This window comes from Sminthopsis crassicaudata, chromosome 3 (genome assembly GCF_048593235.1).
Source record: "Sminthopsis crassicaudata isolate SCR6 chromosome 3, ASM4859323v1, whole genome shotgun sequence".
Classification (NCBI taxonomy): Eukaryota; Metazoa; Chordata; class Mammalia; order Dasyuromorphia; family Dasyuridae; genus Sminthopsis; species Sminthopsis crassicaudata.
In genome coordinates this window covers 47,812,938-47,829,917 of record NC_133619.1, presented here as the reverse complement: position 1 = coordinate 47,829,917, position 16,980 = coordinate 47,812,938, and the positions used below count along the sequence as shown (strand labels likewise).

The 16,980-nt window shown below is 41.3% G+C and overlaps 1 protein-coding gene across 2 annotated transcripts; it reads left to right on the top strand.

Annotated features, from left to right (window-relative positions):
• The first annotated feature begins 1,936 nt into the window (after window positions 1-1,936).
• On the top strand, window positions 1,937-13,554 carry LOC141560377 (uncharacterized). Of its 2 annotated transcripts, none has more exons than XM_074298405.1 (2): window positions 1,937-2,233; window positions 11,788-12,808. In XM_074298405.1, the coding sequence occupies exon 2, from the start codon at window positions 11,817-11,819 to the stop codon at window positions 12,642-12,644; it is 828 nt and encodes a 275-aa protein (XP_074154506.1). In that variant the 5' UTR covers window positions 1,937-2,233; window positions 11,788-11,816; the 3' UTR covers window positions 12,645-12,808. The 2 variants fall into 2 exon arrangements, with proteins under 2 accessions (XP_074154506.1, XP_074154507.1); XM_074298406.1 differs by lacking the exon at window positions 1,937-2,233 and adding an exon at window positions 4,765-4,931 and having other exon boundaries at window positions 11,788-13,554.
• The last annotated feature ends 3,426 nt before the right edge of the window (window positions 13,555-16,980 follow it).

Sequence of the window (16,980 nt, the reverse complement as noted above, 5' to 3'; positions counted from 1 at the left end):
ATTCTGTCCTTCTCCCTTAGCCTTAACCATTGCTTTTTCTAATTTTGTCATAGGCTGCTTCACAGGCAATTCTGTTTGTGTCACTGCCTCTTCCCCTCCTCCTCTTTCCTCTACCCATGAAGGGTTAATTGAGGGAGGAGGAGATGGGAAATGCTCCTGTTGCTCAGCATTGTACTTAACTCCATTGTTACCTGACTCATCCTTTTCACCTAGTTTAGTTGGATGATCCTCCTCCTGTTCTTTCTTCCTTTTCTTTAGTCTAACACTTTGTAAAGCCACTTGAATTAAATTGTATGTATGAAGAATATCTTTCAAAATAGACTTTGGATTGGAATTGCAGTGTTCACCTACTTGCTCTCCTACTAATTCCCATTCATCTAGATCCAATTTTTTTCCATAGAAAAACAAGGGCATATGACCAGCACAGTTTCTAAAAGTTCTGTGATCTCCTCCAAAATTATAACCAATGCTTGGCTTTTCATAACTTGACAATGCTCTCTAAACATTTTCCTTGAACAGAAACAGAAGGCTATTTTCTAAACATCTGCCCCATTGAGTTGAAAATCTACATTAGCTCTTTAGCCAAGTTTCCTTGTTGTACTCACCCTAATTTCTGGGTCAGAGAGACTTTTTCATTGGATCCAGATCAGAAGTTTTTTCCACCGAACTCAGGATCCTGTCTGCCCCAAATTAGGCCCCAACATGTCATTTTCTGTTCTTTAAATGGTAATCGTTCTCTGGGCTCGGATTTGTTGGGGAGGTTCTGGAAGCAGCCTTGCTTTCAGTTAAGTGCCAATAATCACCTCTTGCAGCCAAGAGTTACAATCCGGATCCTTTATTGTACCCTTCCAAATCCTGAATCTTTTTCTCTGTCCACTTCACTTTCTTAGAACCCTATCTCTCTCCTTGATTCCCGAGAGCTCTTGTCCAAATATCTCCAGCCAGCACAAATGTCAAAATGGGAATGAATCAGACTCGGCCTCCAAGAGTATGGGATTGCGGGATTTCTACCTTCTGAATCTCTGGGAACTCAATCCTAGTTCTGAATGTCCTGGAAGTCCATGAGCATGCTGTTTCTTTAGACTTGTGAATCTTCTGGACTTGTGAATCTCCAGGACTTCTGAATCTCCCCACTGAATCCTGGCTCTGAATCTCCTCTCAGAGAGTGGGCCTGTCCTTTCCTATGGTCTCTAAAAGACATGAAGTCTAATTTGTGAACCAATGAGAGAACTCCTTTAAAGGTGTGAACTAAGTACATGAGTACATAAATACTTGGTCTCAAGTTCTGGCTCAAAACATCCCCTTGTAGGATCAGAGTAATCCTACTGAACCATTAGATGATATCCATTCCAATGACTTAGCACCTTGTAAGAATCCTAACCAAAAGGATGTTTGAGAAAAAGGTGTGGATGGAGGTAAGGAGTGTTAAAGCAGTTAAGAAGAAGAGGAGGAAGATGGGAAATTTCTTTGCTCTATCAATAAAAAAGCCATATTATCTCTCCTTGATTGGACATGAACCACAGAGGGGAAAAAAAAACTGAATTGAAAAATTTTACATTCAAACATATTAAATTCCCCTTATCTATCCACGCTGGACACAAATGTATTTTCTTCCTAATTGATACTCAGACTAGAATTTGAAAATTTCAGAGTCGGAGATGTTTTTCATGTTTGGTAAAGATGCATGCTAGGGGGGAAATGGCAAAACTGTTTATTGAGAATTAGTGGGAAATCGTTTGAAAACCAATGAAGGCTCAGGGGCTTGGGTTCAGGAAAGTAAGTCAGGAAGAAGCTTCCTTTCTCTGCATGAAGAATGTTATTTGCAATGAGAGAGCTTATTGGAGGCAAGGAAATGTTATCATAGGAAAATGGTATGTGATGCCATGATGACCTCACAAAGCATTATGGGGATAAAAGACCAGGAGTCCCAAGAGCCGTGCTCTGTGCGGGAGAGAGAGCAGGCGAGATAGAGAGTGTGAGAGTGCGATATTGAGCGGAGATAGAGAGCGCCAGAGCCCAAACAAGAGACAGCGATAGATAGAGAAAAGAGAGGCGGAGGAGAGGAGAGAGGCGGAGGAGAGGAGAGAGGCGGAGGAGAGGAGAGAGCGATAGAGAGGAGAGAGGCGAAGGAGAGGAGAGAGCGATAGATAGAGAGGAGAGAGGGACAGAGAGGTATCACCTCATACTTCACCACCTAAGGGACTGCCTTGGCATCTCAGAGAAGCTCTTTCAGGTAAGAGACTCCATCATACTCACTATTCTGGAGGGGGGACAGCCGAATATGTCTAGGAGAAGGAATGAGGGAGTTTGTATTTGGGGCGGGGGGAAATATGTATGTTTGTGGGAAGTCACTGGATCTATTCTCTCCATACTGACCTTCACTTGCTAGTTGGTCAAAAGTCAATTGTGTGTTAACTCCTGTTTCCCTATTGCACTGACTTGAATCCTACATAATTCATGATACTCCAAAAGCCACAACAAGTTTGTCTAAGTTCTAAACATGTCCTAGCTATGGATTTCCAATCATTAGGGGTTAGGATTTCATAAGAAAAATTATCTAGTAACATCTTAACATAAGATGATGTGGCCCCATAAAGAGTGCTACCTTTTTTCAAATCCTTAATTTTATCCACATCGGAAGGAGTGTATCTTTTTGTTTGAGCAGAAGAGTCATGCTCTTCAATCACAGGGAATGCATCTATAACATATTGTATATTCTGTCCTTCTCCCTTAGCCTTAACCATTGCTTTTTCTAATTTTGTCATAGGCTGCTTCACAGGCAATTCTGTTTGTGTCACTGCCTCTTCCCCTCCTCCTTCTTCCTCCACCCATGAAGGGTTAATTGAGGGAGGAGAAGATGGGAAATGCTCCTGTTGCTCATCATTGTACTTAACTCCATTGTTACCTGACTCATCCTTTTCACCTAGTTTAGTTGTATGATCCTCCTCCTGTTTTTCTTCCTTTTCTTTAGTCTAACACTTTGTAAAGCCACTTGAATTAAATTGTATGTATGAAGTGTATCTTTAGTTATTGACTTTGGATTGGAATAGCAGTGTTCAGCTAGTTGCTCTCCTAATTCCCACTTGTCTGGATCCAATTCTTTTTCCATAGAAAAACAAGGACATATGACCAGCACAGTTTTTAAAAGTTCTGTGATCTCCTCCAAAATTATAACCAATGCTTGGCTTTTCATAACTTGACAATGCTCTCTAAACATTTTCCTTGAACAGAAACAGAAGGCTATTTTCTAAACATCTGCCCCATTGAGTTGAAATTCTACATTAGCTCTTTAGCCAAGTTTCCTTGTTATACTCACCCTAATTTCTGTGTCAGAGAGACTTTTCCATTGGATCAAGATCAGAGGTTTTTCCACAGAAATCAGGATCCTGTCTGCCCCAAATTAGACCCCAACATGTCATTTTCTGTTCTTTAAATGGTAATCATTCTCTGGGCTCGGATTTGTTGGGGAGGTTCTGGAGGCATCCTTGCTTTCAGTTAAGTGCCAATAATCACCTCTTGCAGCCAAGAGTTACAGTCCTGATCCTTTATTGTACCCTTCAAAATCCTGAATCCTTTTCTGTGTCCACTTCACTTTCTCAGAGCCCTATCTCTCTCCTTGATTCCCGAGAGCTCTTGTCCATATTCTCCAGCCAGCACAAATGTCAAAATGGGAATGAATCAGACTCGGCTTCCAAGAGTATGGGATTGTGGGGCTTCTACCTTCTGAATCTCCAGAAACTCAATCCTAGTTCTGAATGTCCTGGAAGTCCATGAGCAGGCTGTTCCTTTAGACTTGTGCATCTCCTGGATTTGTGAATCTCCAGGACTTGTGAATCTCCCCACTGAATATTGGCTCTGAATCTTCTCTCAGAGAGTGGGCCTGTCCTTTTCTATGGTCTCTAAAGACATGAAGTCTAATGTGTGAACCAATGAGAGAACTCCTTTAAAGGTGTGAACTAAGGACATGAGTACATAAATACTTGGTCTCAAGTTCTGGCTCATAACATCTCCTTATAGGATCAGAGCAATCCTACTGAACCATTGGATGATATCCATTCCAATGACTTAGCACCTTGTAAGAATCCTAACAAAAGGATGTTTGAGAAAAAGGTGTGGATGGAGGTAAGGAGTGTTAAAGAAGTTAAGAAGAAGAGGAGGAAGATGGGAAATTTCTTTGCCCTATCAATAAAAAAGCCACATTATCTCTCCTTGATTGGACATGAACCATAGAGGGGGGAAAAAAAAAAAAAAAGCTGAATTGAAAAGTTTTACATTCAAACATATTAAATTCCCCTTATCTATCCACGCTGGACACAAATGTATTTTCTTCCTAATGGATACTCAAACTAAAATTTTAAAATTTCAGAGTCGGCAATGTTTTTCATGTTTGGTAAAGATGCATGCTAGGGGGAAAATGGCAAAACTGTTTATTGTGAATCAGTGGGAAATCATTTGAAACCCAATGAAGGCTCAGGGCCTTAGGTTCAGGAAAGTAAGTCAGGAATAAGCTTCCTGTCTCTGCATGAAGAATCCTATCTGCAATGAGAGAGCTGATTGGAGGGAAGGAAATGATATCATAGAAAAATGGAATGTGATGTCATGATGACCTCACAAAGCATTATGGGGATAAAAGACCAGGAGTCCCAAGAGCCGTGCTCTGTGCGGGAGAGAGAGCAGGCGAGATAGAGAGTGTGAGAGTGCGATATTGAGCGGAGATAGAGAGCGCCAGAGCCGAAACAAGAGACAGCGATAGATAGAGAAAAGAGAGGCGGAGGAGAGGAGAGAGGCGGAGGAGAGGAGAGAGCGATAGAGAGGAGAGAGGCGGAGGAGAGGAGAGAGCGATAGATAGAGAGGAGAGAGGGACAGAGAGGTATCACCTCATACTTCACCACCTAAGGGACTGCCTTGGCATCTCTGAGAAGCTCTTTCAGGTAAGAGACTCCGTCATACTCACTATTCTGGAGGGGGGACAGCCGAATATGTCTAGGAGAAGGAATGAGGGAGTTTGTATTGGGGGGGGAGATATGTATGTTTGTGGGAAGTCACTGGATCTATTCTCTCCATACTGACCTTCACTTGCTAGTTGGTCAAAAGTCAATTGTGTATTAACTCCTGTTTCCCTATTGCACTGACTTGAATCCTACATAATTCATGATACTCCAAAAGCCACAACAAGTTTGTCTAAGTTCTAAACATGTCCTAGCTATGGATTTCCAATCATTAGGGGTTAGGATTTCATAAGAAAAATTATCTAGTAACATCTTAACATATGATGTGGCCCCATAAAGAGTGCTAACTTTTTTTCAAATCCTTAATTTTATCCGCATCAGAAGGAGTGTATCTTTTTGTTTGAGCAGAAGAGTCATGCTCTTCAATCACAGGGAATGCATCTATAACATATCGTATATTCTGTCCTTCTCCCTTAGCCTTAACCATTGCTTTTTCTAATTTTGTCATAGGCTGCTTCACAGCTGTTTGTGTCACTGCCTCTTCCCCTCCTCCTCTTTCCTCTACCCATGAAGGGTTAATTGAGGGAGGAGGAGATGGGAAATGCTCCTGTTGCTCAGCATTGTACTTAACTCCATTGTTACCTGACTCATCCTTTTCACCTAGTTTAGTTGGATGATCCTCCTCCTGTTCTTTCTTCCTTTTCTTTAGTCTAACACTTTGTAAAGCCACTTGAATTAAATTGTATGTATGAAGTGTATCTTTAGTTATTGACTTTGGATTGGAATAGCAGTGTTCAGCTAGTTGCTCTCCTAATTCCCACTTGTCTGGATCCAATTCTTTTTCCATAGAAAAACAAGGACATATGACCAGCACAGTTTTTAAAAGTTCAGTGATCTCCTCCAAAATTATACCCAGTGCTTGGCTTTTCATAACTTGACAATGCTCTTTAAACATTTTCCTTGAACAGAAACAGAAGGCTATTTTCTAAACATCTGCCCCATTTAGCTGAAATTCTACATTAGCTCTTTAGCCAAGTTTCCTTGTTGTACTCACCCTAATTTCGGGGTCAGAGAGACTTTTCCATTGGATCCAGATCAGAGGTTTTTCCACAGAAATCAGGATCCTGTCTGCCCCAAATTAGACCCCAATATGTCATTTTCTGTTCTTTAAATGGTAATCGTTCTCTGGGCTCAGATTTGTTGGGGAGGTTCTGGAGGCAGCCTTGCTTTCAGTTAAGTGCCAATAATCACCTCTTGCAGCCAAGAGTTACAGTCCAGATCCTTTATTGTACCCTTCAAAATCCTGAATCTTTTTCTGTGTCCACTTCACTTTCTCAGAGCCCTATCTCTCTCCTTGATTCCCGAGAGCTCTTGTCCAAATATCTCCAGCCAGCACAAATGTCAAAATGGGAATGAATCAGACTCGGCCTCCAAGAGTATGGGATTGTGGGCTTCTACCTTCTGAATCTCTGGGAACTCAATCCTAGTTCTGAATGTCCTGGAAGTCCATGAGCAGGCTGTTTCTTTAGACTTGTGCATCTCCTGGACTTGTGAATCTCCAGGACTTGTGAATCTCCCCACTGAATCTTGGCTCTGAATCTTCTCTCACAGAGTGGGCCTGTCCTTTTCTATGGTCTCTAAAGACATGAAGTCTAATGTGTGAACCAATGAGAGAACTCCTTTAAAGGTGTGAACTAAGGACATGGGTACATAAATACTTGGTCTCAAGTTCTGGCTCATAACATCTCCTTGTAGGATCAGAGCAATCCTACTGAACCATTGGATGATATCCATTCCAATGACTTAGCACCTTGTAAGAATCCTAACAAAAGGATGTTTGAGAAAAAGGTGTGGATGGAGGTAAGGAGTGTTAAAGAAGTTAAGATGAAGAGGAGGAAGATGGGAAATTTCTTTGCCCTATCAATAAAAAAGCCATATTATCTCTCCTTGATTGGACATGAACCATAGAGGGGAAAAAAAAAAAAAAAGCTGAATTGAAAAGTTTTACATTCAAACATATTAAATTCCCCTTATTGATCAACGCTGGACACAAATGTATTTTCTTCCTAATGGATACTCAAACTAAAATTTTAAAATTTCAGAGTCAGTGATGTTTTTCATGTTTGGTAAAGATGCATGCTAGGGGGAAAATGGCAAAACTGTTTATTGAGAATCAGTGGGAAATCATTTGAAACCCAATGAAGGCTCAGGGGCTTGGGTTCAGGAAAGTAAGTCAGGAACAAGCTTCCTGTCTCTGCATGAAGAATCCTATCTGCAATGAGAGAGCTGATTGGAGGGAAGGAAATGATATCATAGAAAAATGGTATGTGATGTCATGATGACCTCACAAAGCATTATGGGGATAAAAGACCAGGAGTCCCAAGAGCCGTGCTCTGTGCGGGAGAGAGAGCAGGCGAGAAAGAGAGTGTGAGAGTGAGAGATTGAGCGGAGAGAGAGAGCACCAGAGCCCAGACAGGAGACAGGGATAGATGGAGAAGAGAGAGGCGGAGGAGAGGGAGAGAGTGATAGATAGAGAGGAGAGAGGCGGAGGAGAGGAGAGAGAGATAGATAGAGAGGAGAGAGTGTGGTGTAGAAAATAGAGGTAAGAGAGAGAGGAGAGAGATAGTAAAGGAAAGAGAGAGTGAGGGAGAGAGAAAGAATGAATAAAAAGTGTGAGAGAAAAAGTTAGGTTGCGAGAGAGTGTGGAAAAAGGGAGAGAGAGGGAGAGGGAAAGAGAGAGAGAGGGAGAGAAAGAGTGAGAGAGGAGAGAGGGAGGGAAAGAGGAGAGAGAGAAAGAGAGTGGGAAAGAGAGAGAAAGGGAGAGACAGACACAGACAGAGGGACAGAGAGGTATCACCTCAAACTTCACCACCTAAGGGGCTGCCTTGGGTTTTGCATCTCGGAGAAGCTCTTTCAGGTAAGAGACTCCATGATACTCACTATTCTGGAGTGGGGACAGCCGAATATGTCTAGGAAGAAGAGTGAGGGAGTTTGTATTGGGGGGAAGTATGTATGTTTGTGGGAAGCCACTGGGAGTAGAAATGAATGAGAGAGACATTGCTTGTGACAGCAATAGGAGCTGGACAAGATGCTTGTGGTCTGTCCTCATTGGGGGAGCAGCTGGGATACATGGGAGAACTTAAGGGAGACAACTCTTCTATAAACTCTGAGGAGATTACTCAAACCATCAGAGACTCACCACAAAGAAAATGGCTTTTTGTTTGTTGTTAATCTGAAGAAGCTCCTCGGTTCTTAAGAAAGATGTGGGCCTGGGAGTCTGGATGACTGCTTTTCAAACTCAGTGTCCCTGAGGCAAACCATTTCCCATTTGCCTCTGTTTCCTCACAGGGTTGATGTAAGGATCAAAGGAGATGTCTAGGGGGAAAGGCTATGGAGTGCAGTGCAGGTGGCAGAAGGGAGAGGTTTGCTCTCTCTCTCCCTGATGTGACCCTGAGACTGCCTCCAGGTCTTCATTTAGAGCAATAGCCCCCCATTGGGGGGATTCAAGCTTATCATACATTTGAGCAACCTGTGTTCATTAAAGCCTAAATGAGAAAGGAAGGAATCGAACCCCCAAAGAATTGATTTCAAGTCAACCCCATAACCTTTATGACTTTCTTTAAAAGATGTGAGTAACAATCATTACATAAATCACAGATTTAAGCCCCTTATATCTTATCATGCCATGAGAGATGTGGGGATCCCTTAGCTGGAGACGAGATGAGGCAGAGCAGTATCAAAGATTTTAACTTTTTTTCTGACAATTAACCTTCAGACAAGTACTGGAGCCTACCTATCCCACAAAACTCCAAACCATATTTTAAATTCATAGAAAAAGTTCTCTGCAAATCTCAAAAGGAATATATATTCCATTGCTTGTTTTAATTGGAAGGGGGGGTGGAAAAGATTGTTTATGCTACTTGTAGATATCCCAGGTAGGTATGGAAAATCCTTTTCTCCCTGTGCTTGGGTAGCCAATCTGTCATTTCTTCTTAGAGCTGGTATGTTTCAAGGCACTGAAAGGGTTCAGAAAGGCTATTCCAGGGTAGAAGCTTTCAAGGTTAGGGCTTTCAAGTTGCTCAATCTTGCCCTTCAGGCCCACATTGTAGTTACTACTTTGTCCCCTTAGATCTTGTGGATTTGAGTAAAAGACTATGAGTAAATGTTAAGGGGAAAGAAGAAGCAGGGATGGGAGCCGGTGGACTGTAGGCCTGACTAGTATGTAGGATATTGTCAATTCAAAGAATATTAGAATTTTCAGAAATTTTGTGCCCTTGTTTTTGAGCTTTAAAGCTTTCTTCTTTATTTTTCGAACTTTAAAAATTCTTCTTTATACTGACAATTTGCCTACAAAGTTTCAACTTCTATTTCTTCCATAGTTGTTAAAAGGAATTTCTCAGTTGCTGACTTTGGATTACTTTTAATGGGGAGGAGAGGGGAGAGATGGAATGGGAAAAGGAGGAAACAGGGAAAGGGACCTCTAGAAATGGATCATTTTTTATCAAAACGTATTGGACAATGAAAAGCAATAGCTGACTTGTGTCCAATGAGAGATTAAGTCTTTTTTGGGCTGCTTGATACTCCTTTAGCTGGGAAGATGGGATGTTGGAAGCAGAGTCCTCAGTACTTATTTGATGACAGTATTTTTCCTCAGGAAATTCCTAGAATTCATCATGGTGCAAAGAAACCAAATTATTTCCTCAGGCTGAGGATCAATCACTAAATAAATAGCAATGATTATTCTTATGTCAGTCACTGTATTCAATAAGACACCTCCCCCCAAATTCATCTTAAGAGAGAGGGCCAGAAGTACACAAACTAGAATATGCCAAGTAAATACAGAGTATATAAAAAATGTCAGAAGGCATAATCCTAATGGAACAATGAGGCTATCAGAAGAGTTTAGGACAGAGGTGTACACGGTCACCAGGCTGATATCTATGGGAGAAAAGAAGGGAAAAAACAAAAACAAAAAACAAACCAAAAAACTCCTATAGTAAAAATGTCCCTAGTAAGGAATTAAAAGATGACTAAGTCGTTGGAAGACATGTGGGCTGAGCTAAGGGAAGAGTAGTGGATGACTGAGCCTGCAAACCTGGGTGACAAAAAAGGGAATTTCAGAAGAGAACAGAGGGTAGGAGAAAAAGAACAGATTCTGTTTTGGACATCTTGAGGATCCAGTGCAATTGGCCATCTGGTTCAAAATGTCCATTAGATATTACATGGGAATTGGGGGAAAGAGCTCAAGAGAGATTGAGGCAGGATGAATATCCCTGGCCGTGGTTTAACCTGTATATGTTTGTATCCCGACATAGAAGAATGATACTTGTAACTCCTTGGGACATTCCCAATATTCTGGCTGTTAGACGGAATATACATGGCCAGGGGATAACGAATGTGCGTGAAGTATGAAGGAATAATATCTTTTTTTAAAAAATGATGACAGGGAGTGAGACAGGAATGTACTGGGAAAAGGGAAAGGAAAAAGTGGAGTGCTGCAAATTATGTGCCATAAGAAAAAGAAAAAAAAAAAGGCTTTTTCATTGAAGAAGGAGAGGAGAGATTGAGAGAACATTACTCTCATCAGAAGTGGCTCAAATAAGAGACATCATAAATACTCAATAGGTGTATGGAAATCTATCTTAGCCTGCAGGAAAATGGGAGGGCAATAGAATATGGGAGATGGGTGATAAAAGAAGAGAGTCAGTGGTCAATAGCAAAACATGTTTGAAGAGAGAGTGAAAGGAGAGAGAGAATAAATGAGGGGAAAGCAATAGTAATAGTAAAAGCAATTTTTTGAAGTGTTTATCTATTGGAATATCATTGTTCTCTGGGAAATGATGAGCTGAATGTTCCCATGGGGGGGAAAAAACCTGAAAAGTACTCCATGAACAAAGCAAAATATGCTGTATATGAAATGATAGCAAGGTTCTAGGGAGATCAGGAGTAAAGGATTTTAATGGTTCTCACTCACAAAATCTTGTACAACTACTCTAAAGGACTTATGATAAAAAATCTTATTCATTCACAGAGAAGGACTGATTATGTGTGAATACAGATTGAAGCATTCTCATTTTTTTCTTAATCTCTCTATTTTTAAAATAATTTCTCTTCAGTGTTCTATTTTCATTAAGGTGGGAGGTCTATGTTTTTTCACAAATTTATGAAAATGTTTTGGATAATTTCATATGTGGTTTCTTAATTTGTGGATGGGGAAAGAACCTACAAAGCAAACATCTTTAAAAAATCTTTACATTAAGAAATGTATAAGAAAAAATTTTAAATGTAATGGGCTCAATATTAAATTTATTGAAATTATATTCAAAAAGGGATCATTCACTTTTGTCCTTTGGAGGTTATCATAGTAACTTTGCATTTCACTTAGTAAAACTCAATCCAATGAGAATGTGAGAAATCAGAGTACAGAGAGTTTAGGAGAGAGAAAGGGGAAAGAATAAGTAGAGGCCACAGTCAATAAACATTTCTTATCTAGAGTGGGTCAAGCTCCATAGTAAGCAGTGGGGGGATACAAGAATTGCCCAAGCCGGGCCCTGGTTTGAAGGAGTTTCCAGTATAAGGGGGTGATTCCATACAAACAACTCTGTACAAATAAGTGGTTTACCAGAAAAAATTGGAAGTAATGAAGTTGTCTCTTGGGGTTCCTCCAAGTGTGTGATAAGGGAGAGCATAGGCAAGAGCACATTGATAAAGGTCCAGTTGCCCACCAAAGGCCAGGAATCACTCCTTGGCCAATCATAATCTCAGAGCTGCTGCTCTTTGCTACCCACAATTCCTGATTCCTTCACCTTTGCTCATATGGTCCCTTCTTCATTCACAGACTTGGTCGAGGAGCAACAGGCAAAAGCAATGAGACGCTCAGGTCCCCGTCACCGTATTTTTGCCTTGTATTTGGAAAATATTCAGCAACCCTCCGACCTCAGGAGCCAGGGGCACAATATTCCTGTGAGCTCACCAAGGAAGGAGAGGAACGCTGGGGGCCCTTGGTGGATGAGACATTTAGGCTTTGACATTCCTCCTAAGGCCCTGGCTCTTCTTTTGATTTTGATTAATCCACCCCCTCGTTCTGCATCCCGTGCTGAAACAACACACAGAGCTCCAAACAGGAACAGCAAAGTCCATCCTATTTTCACAAATGATTCAGAAACTTCACCCAAGGCTGTCCCCAAGGCCCTCACCTCCACCATCAGGCCTCAGGAATTATGCTCTGAAAAAGCCGGTCCCAACCACCCTGAAAAATTCAGTGCATTTAAGAAACTAAGATCTAAAGAGGAAACTGCCCTTAGCCCTCTCTCCAACAGTACCCCACTGGACCCTGTCTTTCGCCTTCGGGACACCAGTACACCAAAATGTGTTCGGAAACTTGCTGCAGAAATGCTCCAAGAAGAATGGTCTTGTCCAGAAAATGCTAATCCCCCCAGCCCTATCAGAACCAGTGCCATTAATATAAGACCTAAAGTACAGCCTATCTCCAACCCTGTCTCCAGCACTATTCCAGAGTGTAGCTACAAAGATGACTCAGAAATGATACTAGGAGAATGCTCCAAACAACAAAAATCCACCCTATCCCGCCTTGCCAAACTCATTACAACTCAAAAGAGGAGGGGTAAAGTGAACCCTGCCTTTGTCATCCACTCCCATTCCTCCCAAACAACCCAGGGAGGCCATTCTGGCTAATAATGCCCCTTTTGGGGTTTCTTTAAAAAGTTTCTTTCTTTAAATGGAGGAGTCTAGAAGTATCATCAAAAATATGCTAACTTCCAGCACTGCCTATTTTGCCTACAGGCTTGACAACATTATGCTGCCGATCAAATTTAGACATTAAAATAAAAAAAAAAAAATTGGGGTAGAATGGAGGTCCTTTAGACACAGCCCCAAAGATGGGAAGAAAGCCATTGGACTGAGGATGGACCTGTCTGAACTATCATCACTGGGCTAAATCCACTGAAACAAGAAGTGGGGACCCTTGGCCTGGCTAGGTATTGGCTGGAGCTTCAGCAAAAACCACAGACACTTTTATCTCACAGTCAAATCAAGTTGAAGTTGTGAGCCTCCTGGAGAATAAGTGAAGCTGGGCTGTTTAGGATGGCAACAGCTGGGCCACTGAGGACCTGAGGAAGTGGCCCTGACAAGAAGGAACCACACCCTGGTGGGAGCAGAGGCAGGGGCTGGGATGCTATTGGCTGCTAGTACAGAGTGCTGGTACACCCAAGAGGGGATGCTCTTGGTTTGTGCTTCTGGGTCAGAGAGTTTGGGGTTTCTGGACAGAGGGCACATCTGAAGAGGAAGCATGAGGAACCATCCCTTTACAACACAAGTAGAGGTCCTTAAAATAGTATTAAATCTTTTTTAAAAAATGCACCAGCTAAGAAGAATCCCACCATAGGAACATTATGGCAACAGGGAAGCCGAGAGTTCATTTTAAGAGGAGGACGATTAAGTAAAAGAGCTTTTATCTCAAAGAGTAACCTGAAATGGCCCCAAACCCAAAGAGAATGTATACAACTCAAACAAGAATTTAAAGGTCAAATCAGAGACACTAAGGAAAAACTAACCAAAAAAAAAAAAAAAAAAAAAAAAAAAAAAAAATCCGTGCAAGGAAAACCAAAAGCTTATGAAACAAAAAAGGAAACCAACTTGGAAAGGAGAAATAGTCTCAAGATGAAAATAATTCTTTGATAATGAGGATGGAGCAAGTACAAGACAATAAAGTTAAGACAAACCAGGAAATAACAGAAAGGATAGATTTTAGAGATTCAAAACAAAGAGAACCAAATGAGAAATAAAAGTTAAAAAACAGATCTGGAGAACAGATTTAAGAAGAGAAAATTGGACTGCCTGACAATTGTGACCTAAAAAAGAACCTTGAAACAAAAATGCAAGAAGTAATTTAGGAAAATTGTCCTGGGGGTGGAAGAGCCAAGATGGCAAGAGAGGAGACATGACTTTATCAGAGCTCTCTCACATATCCCTCAAATTAACAGCAAATCGAGCCTTTGATCTGGTTTTGAAGTGACAGAACCCACAAGTATTTGCAGTGTGACATATTTCCGCCAGAAGATAATTTTAAAGATCTCCAGAAAAGGTCTGCTTCAATTGACCACTGTGGGAAGTAGGCCAAGCACTGGTAATGCAGACCTCTCCCCCTCCAGGGTGGTGTGGGGTTCAGGCACCAAGGAATGTAGCAGGAGGAATCTACAGCAGTGCTGGCTCCTCTGTCCTTGTTACAAGCCAATAAATCAGCATATTAGCTGGAAAACATCCAACACAAATGCAAAAGGCAAATCAGCCGCTCAACCCCAGAATATCTTGGGCCCTGGCCATGCCCAACTAGCACCAGAAGTTAGTCAGCACTGACCCAACTTAGCCTAATAGAGGAAGCTTGGACAATCCCCCCTTTATCTAAAACAGACCTCAATCTTAAAAAACAATAAGCAAAAAGAACTCTCAGCATAGTTTTTTATGGAGAAAGAGAACAAGAGATTTCAAACTCTGAGGACACTAAAAGCAGGTCATCTGCAGATGAGATCCCAAAGGATGATAGGAATTCGTCCCCATCTCACAAGCCTCTCTTGGAAGAATTCAAAAAGGAACTTGAAACAAGAAGAAAGATAAGGAAAGGAAATGAAAATTTTGCAAGAGGGTTTCAAAAAGAAACATTATCTAAAGAAAACTATTTAACAAATAGATTTAATGAAATGGTAAAAGCCTATAATACCTTACAAAATAGATTTGACAAAATAGGAAAAGAAAATAACTCCTTGAAAAATAGTTTCTGGGGGGCGGAGCCAAGATGGCGGAGAAGAAACACACGACTCTGTGAACGTCCTCACTCCCTCACAACCAATTAGATAATCAGCCTCACAAATAGCCCTGGACTGATAGATACCACAAGGACTGGAAGCACGACTTACCAGCTGAAGAGAATCTGGAGTTTCAACAGAAAAGGTCAGTTCCCAGGGGAGGAAGAAGAGAGGCCAGCACAGACGGCTGGGTACTAGCATACTGCTCTGATCGAGCTGGGAAGGGCTCTGGGATCAGAGAAGCTACTGAGATAAAGGAATCTAGCACAGGCCGTTAGCTCTTCTCTGCTTATCATATAGCAGTTCAGAAGAGAAAGCTAAAATACTTTAAAAAAACTCAGAGAGATTAGATTTTCCCCGGACCCTGGGGGTGACTCAGGAGATCTTGGCACCAGGGGGTGTGGCCTCAGCTACCACCTGAGAATAGTTAAGAGATTGACAAGTGGGTGGATACGGCCCAAGGCAACACACATTGCCTAGCTTAGCTGGAGGGAGTGGAACTCAGATCCGGAAGTACCAGAGGAGTGGAACCTTTGAACTAGGGACCTCGGTTTCTGGCAGACACTTCCAGTTTGAGCACAGGGACTTTTCACGTCACCTGCTGCAGACATCCACTCCCCACCTGGACTCATATGCTAGGCTTTGTGCCATATTTACTGTTCAATCTCAACCTCAGGGAAGCCACTAAAACACAGCGCCCTCGGGGCATAGCAGTGCTAGTCACCTCTGAGGCACTTCCAGGGAGGGGGTGGGGAACTCTCTCCCAGAGCTCTCTCTTAGCTCAGGCACAAGAGCCACTGCATCCATCCGGTCTGGGAGGAAGCTGGTAAAGAAGTAAATAAATAATTTCCTAACCCAGGGACAGACCCCAAAAGATTTTTTAAATATGAACAAAAAAGCCAGAAAAACCATAGATTCCTACTACACAGAGAAATAGCGGGTATCCAACCCCAAGGAAGTTAACAGCAGAGAGACAGCAGATAACAACCTAAAGGGGAACGGTTCCTGCCCCCCATCACATAACTCTCTCCTAGATGAGACTATTAAAAAGTTAAGAAAGCTTGAAGAAAAATGGGGAAAGGAAAGGGAAGCTATGATAGAGAATAACTACGTCCTGAAATTGGAGTTGGAAAAAATAAAGAATTCACAGGAGATGCAGGGAAACAAAATTTGTGAATTAGAAAAGGTTAAAAAATCACAGGAAAGTAGGATTTCTGAATTGGAGAAGATAAAAAAGTCTCAAGAAAATAGAATTTCTGAATTGGAAAAAGAAAATAATTCTCAAAAAACAAAAATTAGGGAAATGGAAAAAAAATCAATAGAGCAAAATAATTCATTTAAAAACGAAATTGGGCATTTACAAAAAGAACTAAAAACTGTGAAAGAAGGAAATAACTCCTTAAAAGTCAGGATGGAACAAATAGAAATGAATGATTCACAGAGAACCCAAGAATCAGCCAAACAAAACAAAAAAAATGAGAAGCTGGAGAACAACGTCAAATACTTACTGGGAAAATCTATAGACCTGGAAAATAGATCTAGGAGAGATAATGTGCAGATCATTGGACTTCCAGAAAACTATGACCAAAAAAAGAGCCTAGATTCTATTTTACAGGCAATTATCAAAGAGAACTGTCCAGAGATAATAGAAACAGAAGGGAAAGTAGATGTGGAAAGAATTCATCAAACTCCTTCTGAAATAGACCCTAAAAAAAGAACACCACGGAATATTGTGGCTAAGCTGCAGAATTACCACACAAAGGAGAAAATCCTGCAAGCAGCTAGAAAAAAACAATTTAAATACCAAGGTGCCACAATAAGGGTCACTCAAGATCTGGCTGCCTCCACATTAAAAGATAGAAGGTCCTGGAACCTGATAATCCGTAAGGCAAAAGATCAAGGACTGCAACCAAGAATGAACTACCCAGCTAAGTTTAGCATCTTTTTCCATGGAAGAAGATGGTCATTCAATGAAATAGAGGAATTCTATATGTTTCTAAGAAAAAAAGCAGACTTAAACAAAAAATTTGATCTACATCCACAAGACTGAAGAGACACAGAAAAAGGTACGCAGAACCCTTGAGAAATGTAACTCTGTTGTGGGTATATAAAAAGTACTCAAGGATAATTTGATTTTACTGATATAAAAGAAAAAAAGGGGGCTGTAGTAAAGAGGAGGTCATTTCACAAAAAGGGGAAGGAATGATAAA